Source organism: Pezoporus occidentalis, unplaced genomic scaffold, assembly GCF_034315485.1.
Source record: "Pezoporus occidentalis ecotype Australia unplaced genomic scaffold, CSIRO_AGI_Poc_V1 ctg217, whole genome shotgun sequence".
Taxonomy (NCBI): domain Eukaryota; kingdom Metazoa; phylum Chordata; class Aves; order Psittaciformes; family Psittacidae; genus Pezoporus; species Pezoporus occidentalis.
The window spans coordinates 374,322-389,464 of record NW_026914040.1 but is presented as its reverse complement, the minus strand read 5'-3'; the positions used below and the strand labels follow the sequence as shown (position 1 = coordinate 389,464).

The 15,143-nt window shown below is 41.4% G+C and overlaps 1 protein-coding gene across 1 annotated transcript in view; it reads left to right on the top strand.

The window, feature by feature from the left end:
• Positions 1-15,143, top strand: part of DNAAF9 (dynein axonemal assembly factor 9) — a 79,002-nt gene that overhangs the window by 22,591 nt on the left and 41,268 nt on the right. The window contains exons 5-14 of the mRNA XM_062619975.1: positions 103-199; positions 1,678-1,784; positions 4,411-4,488; positions 7,473-7,571; positions 8,670-8,725; positions 9,868-10,003; positions 11,590-11,671; positions 12,584-12,620; positions 14,399-14,486; positions 14,892-14,968. Of these exons, the coding sequence (XP_062475959.1) occupies positions 103-199; positions 1,678-1,784; positions 4,411-4,488; positions 7,473-7,571; positions 8,670-8,725; positions 9,868-10,003; positions 11,590-11,671; positions 12,584-12,620; positions 14,399-14,486; positions 14,892-14,968 (857 nt within the window). The remainder of the gene's footprint in view (positions 1-102; positions 200-1,677; positions 1,785-4,410; positions 4,489-7,472; positions 7,572-8,669; positions 8,726-9,867; positions 10,004-11,589; positions 11,672-12,583; positions 12,621-14,398; positions 14,487-14,891; positions 14,969-15,143) is intronic.

The following is a 15,143-nucleotide window of genomic DNA, read 5'->3' as shown; positions in this document are numbered from 1 at the left end:
TTGCTATGGAATTAAAACAGTAGAATAAATATCCTCTTTTCTGCAAAACCAACAATTAATTAGGCATGCCTAATCAGATTTCTTTTCAATTACTTCCTTCAGTATGAAGATGAGGAGGCTGCAGAGGAATTCAAGATTTCCAGCTTTGTAGACATGGTTCGGGATTGCAGTCGCATTGGCATTCCATACAGCTGCCAAGGTAGGGTAGCTTGGTTTCTGCTTATAGTGTTGTAAGTGCTCTGCAGCATGCAAATCAACAGCTTAGAGAATGAAGATTTCCTTGCCTTTGGGAAGAAATAACTATTAGTGTGTCAGCAGTTGCCTTTGAGCCTCGTTTTACTTAAGAGTTGGATTCCTTTCTGAAAAATGGAAGCTTCATCTGAAGGGTGAATGCTCACAGCGTGACTCAATTTGCATTCAGAGAAGTGTGTTCTGCTGCTACACAAGTTCTCTGTTCAGATGGGAGCTCCAGATAAATACTTCTTTATGTAAGGAGAGAATAAACATTTCGTTATGCAAGGTTCCTTTTTTAGCACTGAAAAAACCAGGACTGCCCAACTTCCTGTTGTGATCTCCAGCCAGCCTCACAGCCCCAACAGTGTAATCTTGCATTGTTCAGGGAGGTTTGCAGTACCCCCAACGGTGAATAATGCCAAAGCAATGCGGTACTTGCACTTCACAGTGAAGCATGAGCATGTGGGGCTTTGTGTGATTTATTGTGGTGAGGAACCTTAGTACAGTAGGTGAGAGGCAAAACATAAAGGAAATGACTTTCTATTTTTGAATCATGTCAGTTCAAAACAAGCTAATTCAGTTTTTTGGTTTGTTTCTGTTTAATTCCTAATTCTTTGTTGCATCTCTTGAAGAACGGGTGATAAGCTCTGACTGCCTGAAAAATCACTTAACAGGTCAGGGCGTGGGGGAAGGATGGCAATTCTTTGCTGTGAGGTATCTCAAGAAGGCGTGTGGGATGATCACACCTCACTTCAGATGGTTTATGGCTGCACTGATGAGTACCAGGGGGAAGGGTTTTCCTTTCCCCAACTTAAAATTGTGATTAACATGGGGATGATGGCTTTAACCTGCCAGAGGGGAGACTGAGATGAGCTCTGAGGCAGAAGCTCTTCCCTGGGAGGGTGCTGAGGCGCTGGCACAGGGTGCCCAGAGAAGCTGTGGCTGCCCCATCCCTGTCAGTGTTCAAGGCCAGGTTGGACACAGGGGCTTGGAGCAAGCTGCTCTAGTGGAGAGTGTCCCTGCCTGTGGCAGGGGTTGGGACCTGGGTCCCTTCCAGCTCAAACCACTCTGGGATTCTGTACTGATGACAGTATTTTAAGGCTGAACATCTGAAGAAATTGGGGTAAGCAAAGATCCCTGTTTTTTATTTTGAATTTTAACAGGCACAGTTTTGCTAATAGTGTTGGAAGAAAATTTGCAGAGACAAAATACCCTGTACTAGACTGATAGCTGGTAAAAAGGGGTATAACCTAGGGTGTAGAGAAAGAAGTTTCTAAAAGCTACATTACAAAACCCAAGTTTTCATTAGAGACTTCAAGTTGTACAAAGACAGGATAATTGAGATCCTTTATTAGACTCTCAGAACAACTCTAATATCACACAGCAAGTTCAACTGCTTGTGTTTGTGAGATGATGTTAAACACAGAAACATTTCTTTTGCAGGTCATCTGCAGATCTTTGACATGTTCATTGTTGAGAAGTGGCCAATAGTGCAGGCGTTTGCGCTGGAGGGAATCGGGGGCGATGGCTTCTTTACAATGAAATATGAAGTGAGTAGTTACCTTTTTCCTTTTATTCCATTCCCATTCTGAAGCAAAAGTTGACTCATGGAATTACTTCCACTGGAAAGTACTCTTTGAGATCATCTCATCCTGACTCACCACTCAGGCTTCTGAGTTGGGTGATGTCTTTAAGGACCTTATGCAGCTGAGTTCTGAATGTGCAGGGATGGAGCCACCACAGTTTTGCTGAGAGACTGTTATGAGCTGCACAGCGCTTGGTCCTGGCTAAACCGTGATTGTTTGGTCGTTCTCCAAGCCCCCTGTAGGGATTTAGAACTTCTTTCCTTATTTTCTAGAGCCTCCTGTGTCAATAACAGAAAACACTTCTTTAAACTCAGCTACATGGGTATAGATCTTCAAGGGCAGTGCAAAAGAAGCTGGTTAGACTGGTTAGTGACCAATGCCTTGAGATAAACAGGGAAAATAAGAAGTGACTGTGTTTCTTGTGTCATTGGGTTTGACACAAGAGTTGCATCTACTTTTCTCACCAGCATTATATATCGTTAGGTCATCACATCCTGCTGAATAGGGCAACAGTCAAGGTTTTGGATGATGTTCCTAGTTTTAATAATGGTTTGCTGTTCCATTCTAAGCCACTTGTGTCGTTTGACTTGCTTATTGATTAATTCAACTCTAGCAGCATCTTCAGAGGACAGCTTTGTATTTATGTACTTGTTTGAAGATTCTCTTATTTAATTTTCTTGGACCTCTGCCCCAGAAATGCAGATGTCCTATTTTTCTTGTCACCCCTCCACTTTTACAGCCAGAATGTTCTTTGTCTGGCTTCTGACAACTGGAAAAGCCCCCAGGGAATTCATAGTACCATTGTTAGTCTCATCACATGTAGTACTGTACATGCTTGCTCAGTTATCTATTATATGAGTGTGCCTTTCTGAGAACTATACTCTTCACACTGATACCTTTCTTAATCATTTTATAATTCATTCCATTGCTGTTGATACCTTTCTTAATGCTTTTCTTCTTTTAATTAATTCCATCACTAGTACTGTAATCATCTTCCTGTATCAACCTGTCAATGCTTAAACTTATCTATGTAACTTATAATACTTTAATGGTTTTAATCAAACCATTAAATATAAAGTGCAAATAGATAAGCATCCTTGTTGTGGTCGGCTTAAGTATCAGTAGCGTTTATTGATGTCTGAAATGAGTCAGTGGAAATTTGACTGTAAATTCAAGAGTTGTTTGGGTCTTTAATCATCCTTGCCAATTCCCTTCAGGAATCAGTAGCTGCTTTGGGTAAATGCAATGACATTCCTAAAGGCAGAGCTTCTCCTATTAAGCTGTGGGAGTTGCTGCTGTCTTTACAGCACTCTTGAAGGCTTAAGAAGGAGCAATGAAAATTCTCAGTATCTAAGAGTAGTAAGCCTTTTAGCTCTGCCACTTCAGCCAGTTCCAGCCTGAGTTGTTGCTTTCTGCCCCCTTAAAATCGTAAGGGCATTTCAAGTGGGAAGTGGCATTCTTGACTCTTTACGTAACTGTTTATGCATGGTTGTCTGGTAGGCAGCTGCTGTATGTCACAGAAGGGGAGGAAAAAACAATCTATGGGAGGAAGTACATTTGGGATCACTGTAAATGACCTTGAAGTGAAAACTGCCGTTATTAAAAGGGGGTGTTCTCAGTGCATTTTTAGCTCCTCAGACAGACTTCCCCTCTGCTGTGCATTCTATGCTGCTAGATTTGAATATAATCTAATGAGCCATGCAATAAATGTGCTTCATAAAACGTGCTTTTGTTATGCTCTGTAGTATTTACACCATAGATGTGGCTGCCCCATCCCTGGCAGTGTTCAAGGCCAGGTTGGATGCAGGGGCTTGGAGCAAGCTGCTCTAGTGGAAGGTGTCCCTACCCATGGCAGGGGGTTGGAACTGGATGAGCTTTAAGGTCCCTTCCAACCCAAACCACTCTGGGATTCTATGATAACTTACTTTGTCTTTTTCAGTGCTTTAAGGGCTGTTGCTCTATGACTCTTACTACAGAAATCAGAATTGCTCAAGATGCTGTAATTCAGACAATTTAGTGAGCCATTAGGTGAACTTTTAATCAAGTGGGTGGTGGAGATTCTGTGAATGCAGAAATTATTCAGGGTCAAGTTTCTCTTAAGAATATATTTTGGAGCAGTGTTCTCATGCATGGTCTCACTACTTGGAAAGAGGTATTGCTGATTGCTAAATTAAAGCAGCTTAGCCTATATTTATATTATGCTTATAGTAAGAATTGCCTGGTGTGGAGGACAAGAAGCCTTGGAATCTGCTTCTTGTCCGTCTTGTCTCAGAAAACTGATCTTCCCCTTTTGCTTGCACTGGCTGATGCTATTCTTTGCTATTAACTCAACTTGAAAAACTCTGTGAGATGATTTGTTTGAAAGGTGGAAGCAAAACTTTCCACATCGAACCCTCACTTGAGGAGATGAATCTTGGAAAGCAGAGGACTGACATCTGGGCAGTTGTTTTGTGACCAATAGGGTAAAAATAGTGCTGAATTCAGAGTTAAGGAGGGCTGTTAGACTGGGCAGTGTGCTGCAAGTATGTCTGTGTGGCTTAAACCTGAATCTGTGCCATTCTCACAGCAGTGTGTTTAAAATCTGTTTCAGTTAATGGATGTCAGTGTCGATTTGTGGAAGACATACAGCAAGATGGATCCTGTTTCCTTGGAGGACTTGCTCTTTGAGGTAATGCAGGTGAAATACTCTCAATCAGCTGCTACTCTTTTTGGGTAGCTGCAGAGCAAAACTGATGTGGTTTTGTTTGCTTGGTTCTAATAGTGCTTATGATCTTAATCTACTGCCTCTGCATAGTGTTGTTTGTAGGGTCTCTTTCCTCAAATCTATCATAAAATCCACAAAAAACTAGAATAGCTTGTCTTGGATTCCTGGAATTTCTTAATTTGCCTGAAATTCTCCTTAAAGTATTTCTAAATGGCGTGCGAGTAGTCTTCAGGTCATAGGATTATGTACAAAGAACAGACTGGTGGTATGTTTGTGTGGGTTAATCCTCCTTCTGCAGCAAGGGTGGGGGGAAAATCCACTTTAGCATACAGCCATTCTTCCGGGAAAAAACACTTCTGAGGATCGCTTTAAGTGGGTAACAGTGACACACAGTGGCTGAACTGATGCTTTGTGAAATACCAACAGCCAGTGTAAAGTGATTCTTCGTTTTAAAGTGATGCTCTGATCTCAGTGCTGGAGAAGAAAGCAATGTATGACTATTAGTACATATGGTTTTGTTCATTTTTGTTCAGTTTCTAGCTTGGCAGCAAAATAGGATTTTAATATGTAGGAATTTCAAAAGTAAGTATCCTTTGTGAATAAAATACTGGTAGTTCAGCCCAATTTGGTTGTTTTATCAACTGCTGTCATGAAAATTAGAATGTCATACAGCTTACAAGGCTGTCAGTCTAAACAGTCCCTCTCTGATACTTCCCTTCCCTCTTCCTGTGGAAGTGGGGTAAATGTTTGGGACTTTTCTTGTACTTGGTAAGTCAACCCAAAAAGAGACTTGTTTGTCCTATTTTGAAGTGTTGAATGTGAGAGTTGTTAAATTGGCTTCAAGTTTTCAGGGAAAACAAAGTAAAGAATGGGGTTTTCGTACAACTTTGGTTTCATAGGCATTGGTGATTTCAAAAATGACTTATTTTTGCAGTGAGTGTGAAGTTAGGTGACCTTAAAGACCATTTGAAGCTGATATATGTTTATGCTTTGTTAACGTAGTTTTGATTTTGCTACGTTCTGATTTGAGCTCCACTTGGGGTTTAAAAGAATGTTCTGTACAACACTGGCATGTTCCAAAACCTGACAAAACCACGTGTTAGTTCTTAGCTTCCATGAAAAGATCGACACTGGGCTTGTGAGGTGGGCTGATGCCAACCTTACGAAGTTTAACCGTGCCAAGTGCAAGGTCCTACACCTGGGTTGGAGCAATCCCAGGCACAGCTGCAGGTTGGGCAGAGAAGAGATTCAGAGCAGCCCAAGGAGAAGGACTTGGGGGTGTTGGTGGATGAGAAAATGAACATGAGCCGGCTACAGTGTGCGCTTGCAGCCCAGAAAGCAACCGTATCCTGGGCTGCATCCAAAGGAGCGTGACCAGCAGGTCCAAGGAGGTGATCCTGCCCCTCTGCTCTGCTCTCGTGAGACCTCACCTGGAGCATTGTGTGCAGTTCTGGGGTCCTCAACATAAAAGGACATGGAACTGTTGGAACAAGTCCAGAGGAGGCCGCGAGGATGATCAGGGGCTGGAGCAGCTCCTGTATGAAGACAGGCTGAGAAAGTTGGGGCTGTTCAGGCTGGAGAAGTGAAGGCTGCGTGGAGACCTCAGAGCAGCCTTCCAGTATCTGAAGGGGGCCTATAGGGATGGTGGGGAGGGACTCTTCATTAGGGACTGTAGTGACAGGACAAGGGGTAACGGGTTAAAACTGAAACAGGGGAAGTTTAGATAGGATATAAGGAGGAAATTCTTCCCTGTGAGGGTGGTGAGGCACTGGAATGGGTTGCCCAGGGAGGTTGTGAATGCTCCATCCCTGGCAATGTTCCAGGCCAGATTTGATGAAGCGTTGGGTGCCATGGTTTAGTGTGAGGTGTCCCTGCCCATGGTAGGGGGTTGGAACTGGATGATCTTAAGGTCCCTTCCGACCCTAACTATTCTATGATTCTTCAGTGATAGTTTTCCCCTCTAATTGTAACCCTGTATTTTAAACTACTAATATAGGCTTTATTGGTATTCTGGCTTGTAAGATATAATCAACATTGACTCACTAAATTTCATTCATTGCTGCAGTAGTGAAGTAGCTGAAGTAAAATACTGTAGAATACTTGTTCCACTGCTAAAAACATAGTTCTGGGTTTGCTTATTATATATGTCTGAGAAATACACTTTCCAAAATCAGGATGAGTGTCATCTTCTAAGTTAGTATGTGACATGTAACTGAAAGGAAGCTTGAGAGCAGCCTAGTTGTATGAGGTTCCTGCTTTATCAGCATGATGCAATCTTTTCTTCATTGATGCTTGGATTTTTATGAGTGCAGCTCTTACCTGTAATCTCCTTCCTGTTTTGTTCTGCTTCAGTGAGGTGTTACAGATATTGCCTTTCCCACTTACCAGTGGTCTTTACAAATGCAGAGGAAGAAATGACTGACTACCACTTGTGTATCATGAGCTCCCGCAGTTCCCCACCCTGTTGCTCATTTTCTGTCCCCAAGCTCATTTAACGTCAGATACACTTTATTGCAGAACCAGGTACAGATCTAAAAACCAAAACTTAAAGTTGTCCACGCATTCAGTTTGGAGATCTTAAGGGGAAACAGGAGGTCGGTGTTGGGAGTGATCTCAAACCAGTGTATTTCCTTAGGTTAAGAGCAGATAGTGCAAAGCTCTGGTCATTTCTTCTTTCCTGCCTCTTCTGTCTCCCAGAAAAACCCAACCCACAAACAAATAACCACACACATCTAAAAGAGACCCTTAAAATCCAGCAGAAAGTTCTTATCTTTTAAATCAGGTTTATTTTCCTGTACTTGTTGTTTCTTTGGGCAGGCTGTACTCTATACTTCATAGTGAAATGTAATCTGTGTCGTTCTAAAGTAATTCGGGTTCATTCAGTGCAATCTGTGAACTCCTTTCTCTGACATAACACTTCCCTTAATGTTGAATATTTTTTCTTGTAGGATTTAATGGTTTTTGAGCACCAGTGGACCAAGTTTTTTGCTAATTTTGATACTGAAATTCCCTTCATTCTGGAGCTGTCGGAGTCTCAGGCTGGGGAGGTAGGCCTACTTCAGTAACCCTTTGAACCCTCGTGCCATCCTCACACAAGGAATAAGTATTCAGCATTGTGGTTTCTGGGTTTTGGCTTCTTCTTCTCCCTGCCCCCCGTCACCTTTTATGGTCCGGGAGCAGAAACCTATTGTGTTCCTTTTCACTTCACCATCCCACCTTATCTGTCCATGGCTTAGCAGTGCCCAGTGTAATTCAGTTGAGTGTTTGTTCATTGATAGTTAAATTTAGTTGATAGACGTCTGCAGAGCAAATACCTGTTTGTAGATAGATTGAGTTTGGTGGAAGCTCTGGTATGTGCATTTCCAAACAAGGCTGCATGTGTCAAATCTCAAACATAACTCTGGGACTTCAACACAAGAAGAATGTGGAGCTCTTGGAGCGAGTCCAGAGGAGGCCACGGAGATGCTGTGAAGGCTGGAGCAGCTCTGCTCTGGAGCCAGGCTGAGAGAGTTGGGCTGGGGCAGCCTGGACAAGAGAAGGCTCCTGAAGGGGAGACCTGAGAGCAGCTCCAGTGCCTAAAGGGGCTGCAGGAAAGCTGGAGAGGGGCTTGGGACAAGGGATGTAGGGACAGGCCAAGGGGAATGGCTTGAACCTGCCCGAGGGGAGACTGAGATGAGCTCTTAGGCAGAAGCTCTTCCCTGTGAGGGTGCTGAGGCACTGGCACAGGGTGCCCAGAGAAGCTGTGGCTGCCCCATCCCTGGCAGTGTTCAAGGCCAGGTTGGACACAGGGGCTTGGAGCAAGCTGCTCTAGTGGAAGGGGTCCCTGCCTGTGGCAGGGTGGATGGAGCTGGAGGAGCTTTAAGGTCCCTTTCAACACACCAGGCTGGGATTCTGTGATAACTGATGGTAACATACAGCACGGGTGAAAATAGCACAGTAATTTTTGGTAGTGGCTGTTGCTTTTTAATTATATATCAGACTTAATGGTGTTTGGGTTTGTTCCTGAAGGTTAGAAGTGGTTTCTGAGGGTTTAGGAGTTTTCTCAGAGAAGGATAATTCAGGTGTCTTCTCCGTGATAGTGAAAATATGTCATGCTTTCTGTTCATTTACTTGTTCATCAGTTTGGGTTTTTTTCTACTTCACAGCCTTTCAGAAGTTATTTCAGTCATGGAATGATCTCAAGCCATATAACAGATAACAGGTATTGACTCATTATTCCCTTTGAAATTGTGCTATCACTAGTACCTCTATGTTATTTCTGTATCTCTGATGCTATAATGATTTTAATTCCTTTGGGACCATCTCAGTAGATTGCATCTCATCTTTACATAGTGGAAAAAAAAATATTCATAGGTATTTCTGGGAAGGATAAGCTAGATTTTAATGAAATTTGGTGCTGCAGTTACTACATATAGAACATCAATATGTTTGAAACAATCCACTTTGTGCATTCTAGTATGATCAATGTCTTCATGGTCAGATAGCTGGTCCCTTCTTATGTGGTATTCTGTGATCTAAACAAACTCATGATCTTACACAGTTCAGTTGGTCCTATTTGTATGATGGTCTTACTTCTATGGTACTGTTGATCCTATTTATGATACTCAAACCCAAGTAAAATATGAAGGTTGAAAAAGTCAGTATGCTTTTGTGTGTCACAACATGCACAAGAACCAGTGCTTAAAATAGGATCGTTAAAACCTGATTCTTAGCCAGTATAAGCTGAGTAATGCAGCTTTATTTCATTTCAGCATAAAATAGTAACTGAGAGAGGAAGGTTGCTTGTCCTGTGTTGCAAAACCAAGACTTCTGTTGTTTTGAGCTAAATAAAGGTTGCTTAGCTACTTAAATGTCTGCAGATTCCTCTTTATTTGGAATTAAATAGTGGAGTTCAATGTCCTTCATTGTTTTCAGCATCCTATGTTGTTTGCATTTAAATAATGAAAAGAAAGACCTTGACCTCTGCAGCTGAGTCTTGGGCCCAAAGCCAGAACTGTAACCAAAATAGTTTTGCTTAGTTCAACAATATAGTCATTTCAGGCTTTTTCAAGATGGTAAATTTTCAACTAGTCAGCTTTTCAAGGCAATTTACATTAAAAAAGAGGGGAAAAAATAAACCTTCTAATAGCATTTGGGAAACAGCCTTGAGATATTTAAAGCAGGTTTTTCTTTGGAGCTTGGTCTTGTCCATGGGAACTTTTCTACAACTATGGTAAACTGCTTTTGTCTTACTCTTCTAAAAATCCAATAGTTGGTCCATCAGACTTGAAATCTTTGATTTTTATTTGCTGTTTGTAAGTTTTCTTTGTATATTATGGTGCCGATCCCCTCTTTCCTCCTTAGCCCTAGCCGGCAGCCCTTCGTCCTGTTCGGTAGCCACTCGACTAAGGAAAACTTGAACTCTGGTAACTTTAATTTTCCATCAGAAGGACATCTGGTTCGAAACACTGGTCTTGGGGGAAGCACTGCAAAGCATATGGTAAGGCTTCTAAGTAGTTATCTGCTATGTTGAAGTAGTGTGCGTTTTCTCTGTATACTTTTTGTGTCCTTAAAATGCTTACCTTCCATGAGTTAAACGCCCGTTTCTTCTTAGTATATACAACCACGTTACCTTAACAATCAGTTTAAGGGACAAATTTCTTATTTCTTACTTTTTCCAAGACATATTATAATGGATGATAAATCAGGGATCCCTGAATGAGTGATAATACATATTTCCCCTATGAAAAGACAACTTTTTATGTGGTGCTGTAAATATGTGGGGTGGGGGAAAGGTTTTCATGAGGTCCTTTGTTCTGGCATTCCTTTATAAAGTAAAAATCATCCTGAAAGTAGCATATGATGTACTCAACTCTGACACACAGAATCTTATTTTAATCAGTATTGTTTAGCCATTTCTTAAAAAGAAATAGTCACGTTTTGATAATGACTTTGTGAGTAGACACAGGGTACTTGTGTGTATCCAAATTTCCATGTATGCTTCAGCAACTGAACAGTTCATGAAACTCTGCAACTCTTTGTGGTGTTCCAAAGCAATGTTAAGCTCAAGTTGTAAGATTAACTTGTTTCCGTTTTCAAGTAAAAGCTTAGTTTTAAAACATATGATGAGGTCGATGGCTTGTTGCACGTAACTGGGGAAGCGACCCCAGGGAATTCAGATCCTCTGCCTGGCTGGGCTGGGTGCATCAAGAAGGTAACTCACAGCGAAGGAGGAGAGGTAGCGTGGAGCTTGCGTTGTGTAGTTCTCCCTGTGAGCAATTCCCATGGGCTCCGGGAGTGTCCATCAGTTGTGCGAGTCCAGAGTCTGTGCTGCTGAGGAGATGGATGTGGTTGAGTACAGGTCATCGTGGAGTGAGAGTATGATTGAGGGAGTGAGTTTATGATCTTGTTGTGACAACATTTCATGCGGAGATGCCTTAGGGCTGGATGGACGTGGGTATTCTGGACACTGCCTGTGTTGAGAGCCTGAGAAAGGATTGTTTTAGCATCCTGGTGAAATCTCATCCTTCATTTGCTACTCTATTTCTGTAAAAACACTTCAAATTTTGCTTTTTCTTTCCATGTTAACATTCCCATTAAGACTCTTTGATATCTTCCAAAATGCAAGTACAGTTTTATTCTGATGTACTTGCTCCGCTGTTGTCCTCAGATTCTGATGTTGTTCTTAAAAAGGTGGTTTATTTACAGGTACAGGTGATACTGTTTTAATAGGGTGTCATGAAAATAGTAAATAAGACCCAAGTGCAAGCATAGTTTTGGGACCCTGACACACTTTCCTCTTCATGAAAAGAGCAGTTGACGTAGGAAATTGAACACACATTAACGCTTACGGAAGTCAGAGCTCATCTCCTTTCCAAAGTCTTTCAACCATTCAGGTCGAGTCAAAAGTGAAATATTCCTATGAAAACGTAAGTTGCTTTTTTACACTCCAGTTCAGTCTGTGTTGTACTCTTCCTGTAGTATGTCAGTGGTTAGAAGACTTAAGGGGAACTTAGCTGATGGTTGGTTATGGCACCAATTTGTTTTACTAAGGTCTTTTTGTATCTCATTACTGCTGACAACTAGGTAGTGCAGTGTGTATCTCCAAAGGGACCTCTGGCTTGTTCAAGGACCTATTTTTTTGGAACCACTCACATTCCTTTCCTGGGTAAGTACATTAAAAATGCCAAGCAGTGATAGAAGGCTGTTATTCTCTTTGATTACTTAAAAGCTGTAGCAATTATAACATGGCTTTGATTCCTTTATGAGCGCTAGGGTATGGAGTGGTAGATAATATGTAGTTCTGTATTAGTGCATGAAATCATCATAGATCACTGTTCCTTTCCACATCCTACCTTCCAGTGTGAAAATCTCTCAGAGCTGAGTGTGCAGGCCTTTTACAACTACTACACAAACATTAAGTCCATATTCCATACTGGCTAATAGAAAAACATTCCCCAAAACAGAATAATTCAAAGTGGTAGTTGTCAAATAAGCCTGCTTTATCTTTAATTTAGAATATAATTGAGGATTTTTATAGGATAGAGAAAATTCTTCAATTTTTTTTCCTTTATCCTTTGGTTTGGGGCCAGTGGAGTGTGTTATTAACAACTCTCTTCCCTAATAAAAACAAACCATGTGAAATCTTTAAAAGCAGTTTTCTTACACAGTTCAAATGCCTGCAGCAGTCCATGGATAAAGTCAGTCTCCTTATCTTGAAACCATATCCAGCTCAGAAAGTATCTGAAAAGAAGATGTTTGGAGGCTTGCAAAATGAGAGGAATTATGGCATATTATGCTCTAGTTGAGCTTTTTCCTAGGCACCCAGGCACAGGAGACAGGATCTTTGTTCTGACCCAGTGCAGCTCGTTTTAGGGGATGCAGATCTTAGTCTTGGCTGTGGGGTGTACTGTCTGTACTGACACAGCTTAACCTGTGCTTGGCTCTATTTTAAATCTGCAGTTGTATAAAATACTGGCTAAATGTCATGTAAGATACTCAGCAGAAATGTTATGCGCAAGAAGATCTCTGTAAATGCTTCTGAAAGTGCTTAAACCAAACACTTTTGTCTTCAACACAGGAAATGACAACGAGACCCACAAGGAAGCTGAACAAATGTAAGCTGCCAACTTTGTATTATGGGTTAATTCTTCACTCTTTACCTGGTGGCAGTAGGTCAAAACTGCTTTTAGTCAGCAGTGGCTGTTGGCTTTTGCAAAGCTACACTTTGATTTAGCATCATGTGAATGTGAGAGGGTCTCAGAGGCAAATTGCTCATTGAGGGTTTCAGTGAGCAAACTAGGAATTGTTAGTGTGATGTTCCTTCTACTGTACAGCAAAGTATGCAAGGAAATATTAGCAAGTTTTGTTTGACTTCTTGTATCTTAACACTTGAATAGCTTTAAAATAGACTTTATATATACTAAGGGGAAAGCATCTGGAACTGAAGGAGAGAATGTTCCACTGATAGAAGTCAAAGCGATTTTTTTAGTTTCGATTAAGCTAAACAACATGTTAAATTTATAATGCTTAGTAAAAATGCCAGCAGGGAACACTGAAACTTGTAAAGAAATTTAACACATTAAAGGATAAAGTAATTTCACTGTATAAAGGATAGATAGACGTTAACTTCTGAATTTTTTATTAGTAAGCAGCAAAGTTCCAGCACATTTTAACCTTCACAAAATGAGACTTTGTTTATCCATGTTGATGTCCACTTCTCTGCATGTTGTAGATACCTGTCGAGCTTTAAGAACGTAGTAGATGACCTGCTTTGGTACTGCTCTCAGTCTTGATACACCAGACCTTTCTGTAGAGATTTTGTCCTCCTTGCTCATTAGGATGATTTTAGGAGCCTCTTCTTGCTTCTGCAGTGGGGCAGGATAGCAAGAGATTGAAGATGTGTCAGAGGGAGCTGGTGGTGGTGACCTTTCATGCTAAGTACTGTTGACTTTTGGCAGTTGTGATGTGGTTCTCAAAGGCAAAAAAGTGAAGTTACCAGATTGCACTGGCATAGGTTGCCCAGAGAAGGTGTGGCTGCCCCATCCCTGGAAGTTCATGGAGAAGCATTGGTGCATTTTGGGCCATGTTTGGGAGCCTCAGACCCTTCTTTCCATACCTCAGAAATGCTTTGCGTATGGTGCATATAGCTTAAATGCTGTATCCTTCTCTATCCACCCTCCCTCAACATCTTTGCAGTTGCAGAGGAGCAATGAGAGGAGTGGAAATTTGGGGAATTAGGACTGTTTTGTTGATCTGCTTGCCTTTGTGTTCCAAAAGACTGGTTTGCTTTGGTATCTTTTTTTTTTTGACATTGCTGAAGGTGCTTCACTCTGTTGTGCTTTGTGGAACACGGGGCTCCCATTCTGTTCTTGTTGGAGTAGTTAGGATGTGCTCCTCAACACAACTGCCATGAAAGTCAATGATAAAACGTTTTGTTTTTTTTTTCCTTGACTGATGAGGGCAGGGATACACTTGTGCCATGAGGTTTTTCCCCCAAGATAATCTGTAATTCAAGCAATTTTACTTGCTGTAATTCAGTTTATTTTACTTGAAAAGGTTAAATATAAAAGTATGAGGGTGCTGGGGTGCTGGCACAGGGTGCCTAGAGAAGCTGTGACTGCCCCATCCCTGGCAGTGTTCAAGGCCAGGTTGGACACAGGGGCTTGGAGCACCCTGCTCTAGTGGAAGATGTTCCTGCCCGTGGCAGGGGTTGGAGCTGGATGTGCTTTAAGCTCCCTTCCAACCCAAACTATTCTATGATTCCTACACTTAATTCATCAAGGACCCCTTCAATATAGGAGCTGTTTTATGGGAGGACAACCAGCTCCTTTAAAACAGGGGAGGAAGAAAACTCTATCTGTCTAGTAAATGTTGTGTTTGTATCTCTCTTCAGTACGCTGTTGTCGCAAATATATACTGCTGTTGTAGAGGCTGTGCTTGCTGGCATTGAGTGCTATGCTAAAACTTCCACTGAATCCAAGGTAAATGAAGCACCCATTCTGTACACTGTCCTTGTTGATTTGGATTGCTTGCAATATAAGATTACATGCAAACCAAAAGAAAACATAAAATAGATGTTTCCATCAGCTTCATAACATTAATACTGTGGCCTCCAACCAGTCTCTCTGAATTTTGTTTAAAACAGAGAAATTTCAAAGTGTATCTAATTTTATCCATCTACAATTGTGTTTTTTTCATCCTTCATGAGTTTTCCCTACCTTATAGTAAGGAAAATCAGTTACGTGAAAGAACAGATTTTAGCCTGGTGCATCAGTGTGTTGTTGTCTAGTATGTGGTCTTCTGTTTACCATATGGGTACTCCTGTGGTGGCTGGGATTTGGGAGTGTAGGAAAAGAGATTTTATTCTCTATTTCCTTCTTTTTCAGGCAAAGGAGGTGGCAGAGCAGATGCTAATGTCTGTGTTCGATACCCTGCATTTAACCCAACTTAAAACAGCATTGCGGTATGTGTTACCAAGTAGTTATTGATGTATTGTGTCGATGTATTAGCTTCATTGAGGGGAAAACGTTTGTCAAATATTAAGTTTAAAATGAACTTCCTGGCTGCCAAATACCAGGAGTTTGCTTTTAAAGCCATTATAATAATTCCATTTATCTTTTCCTCCCTTTTTTAATTGC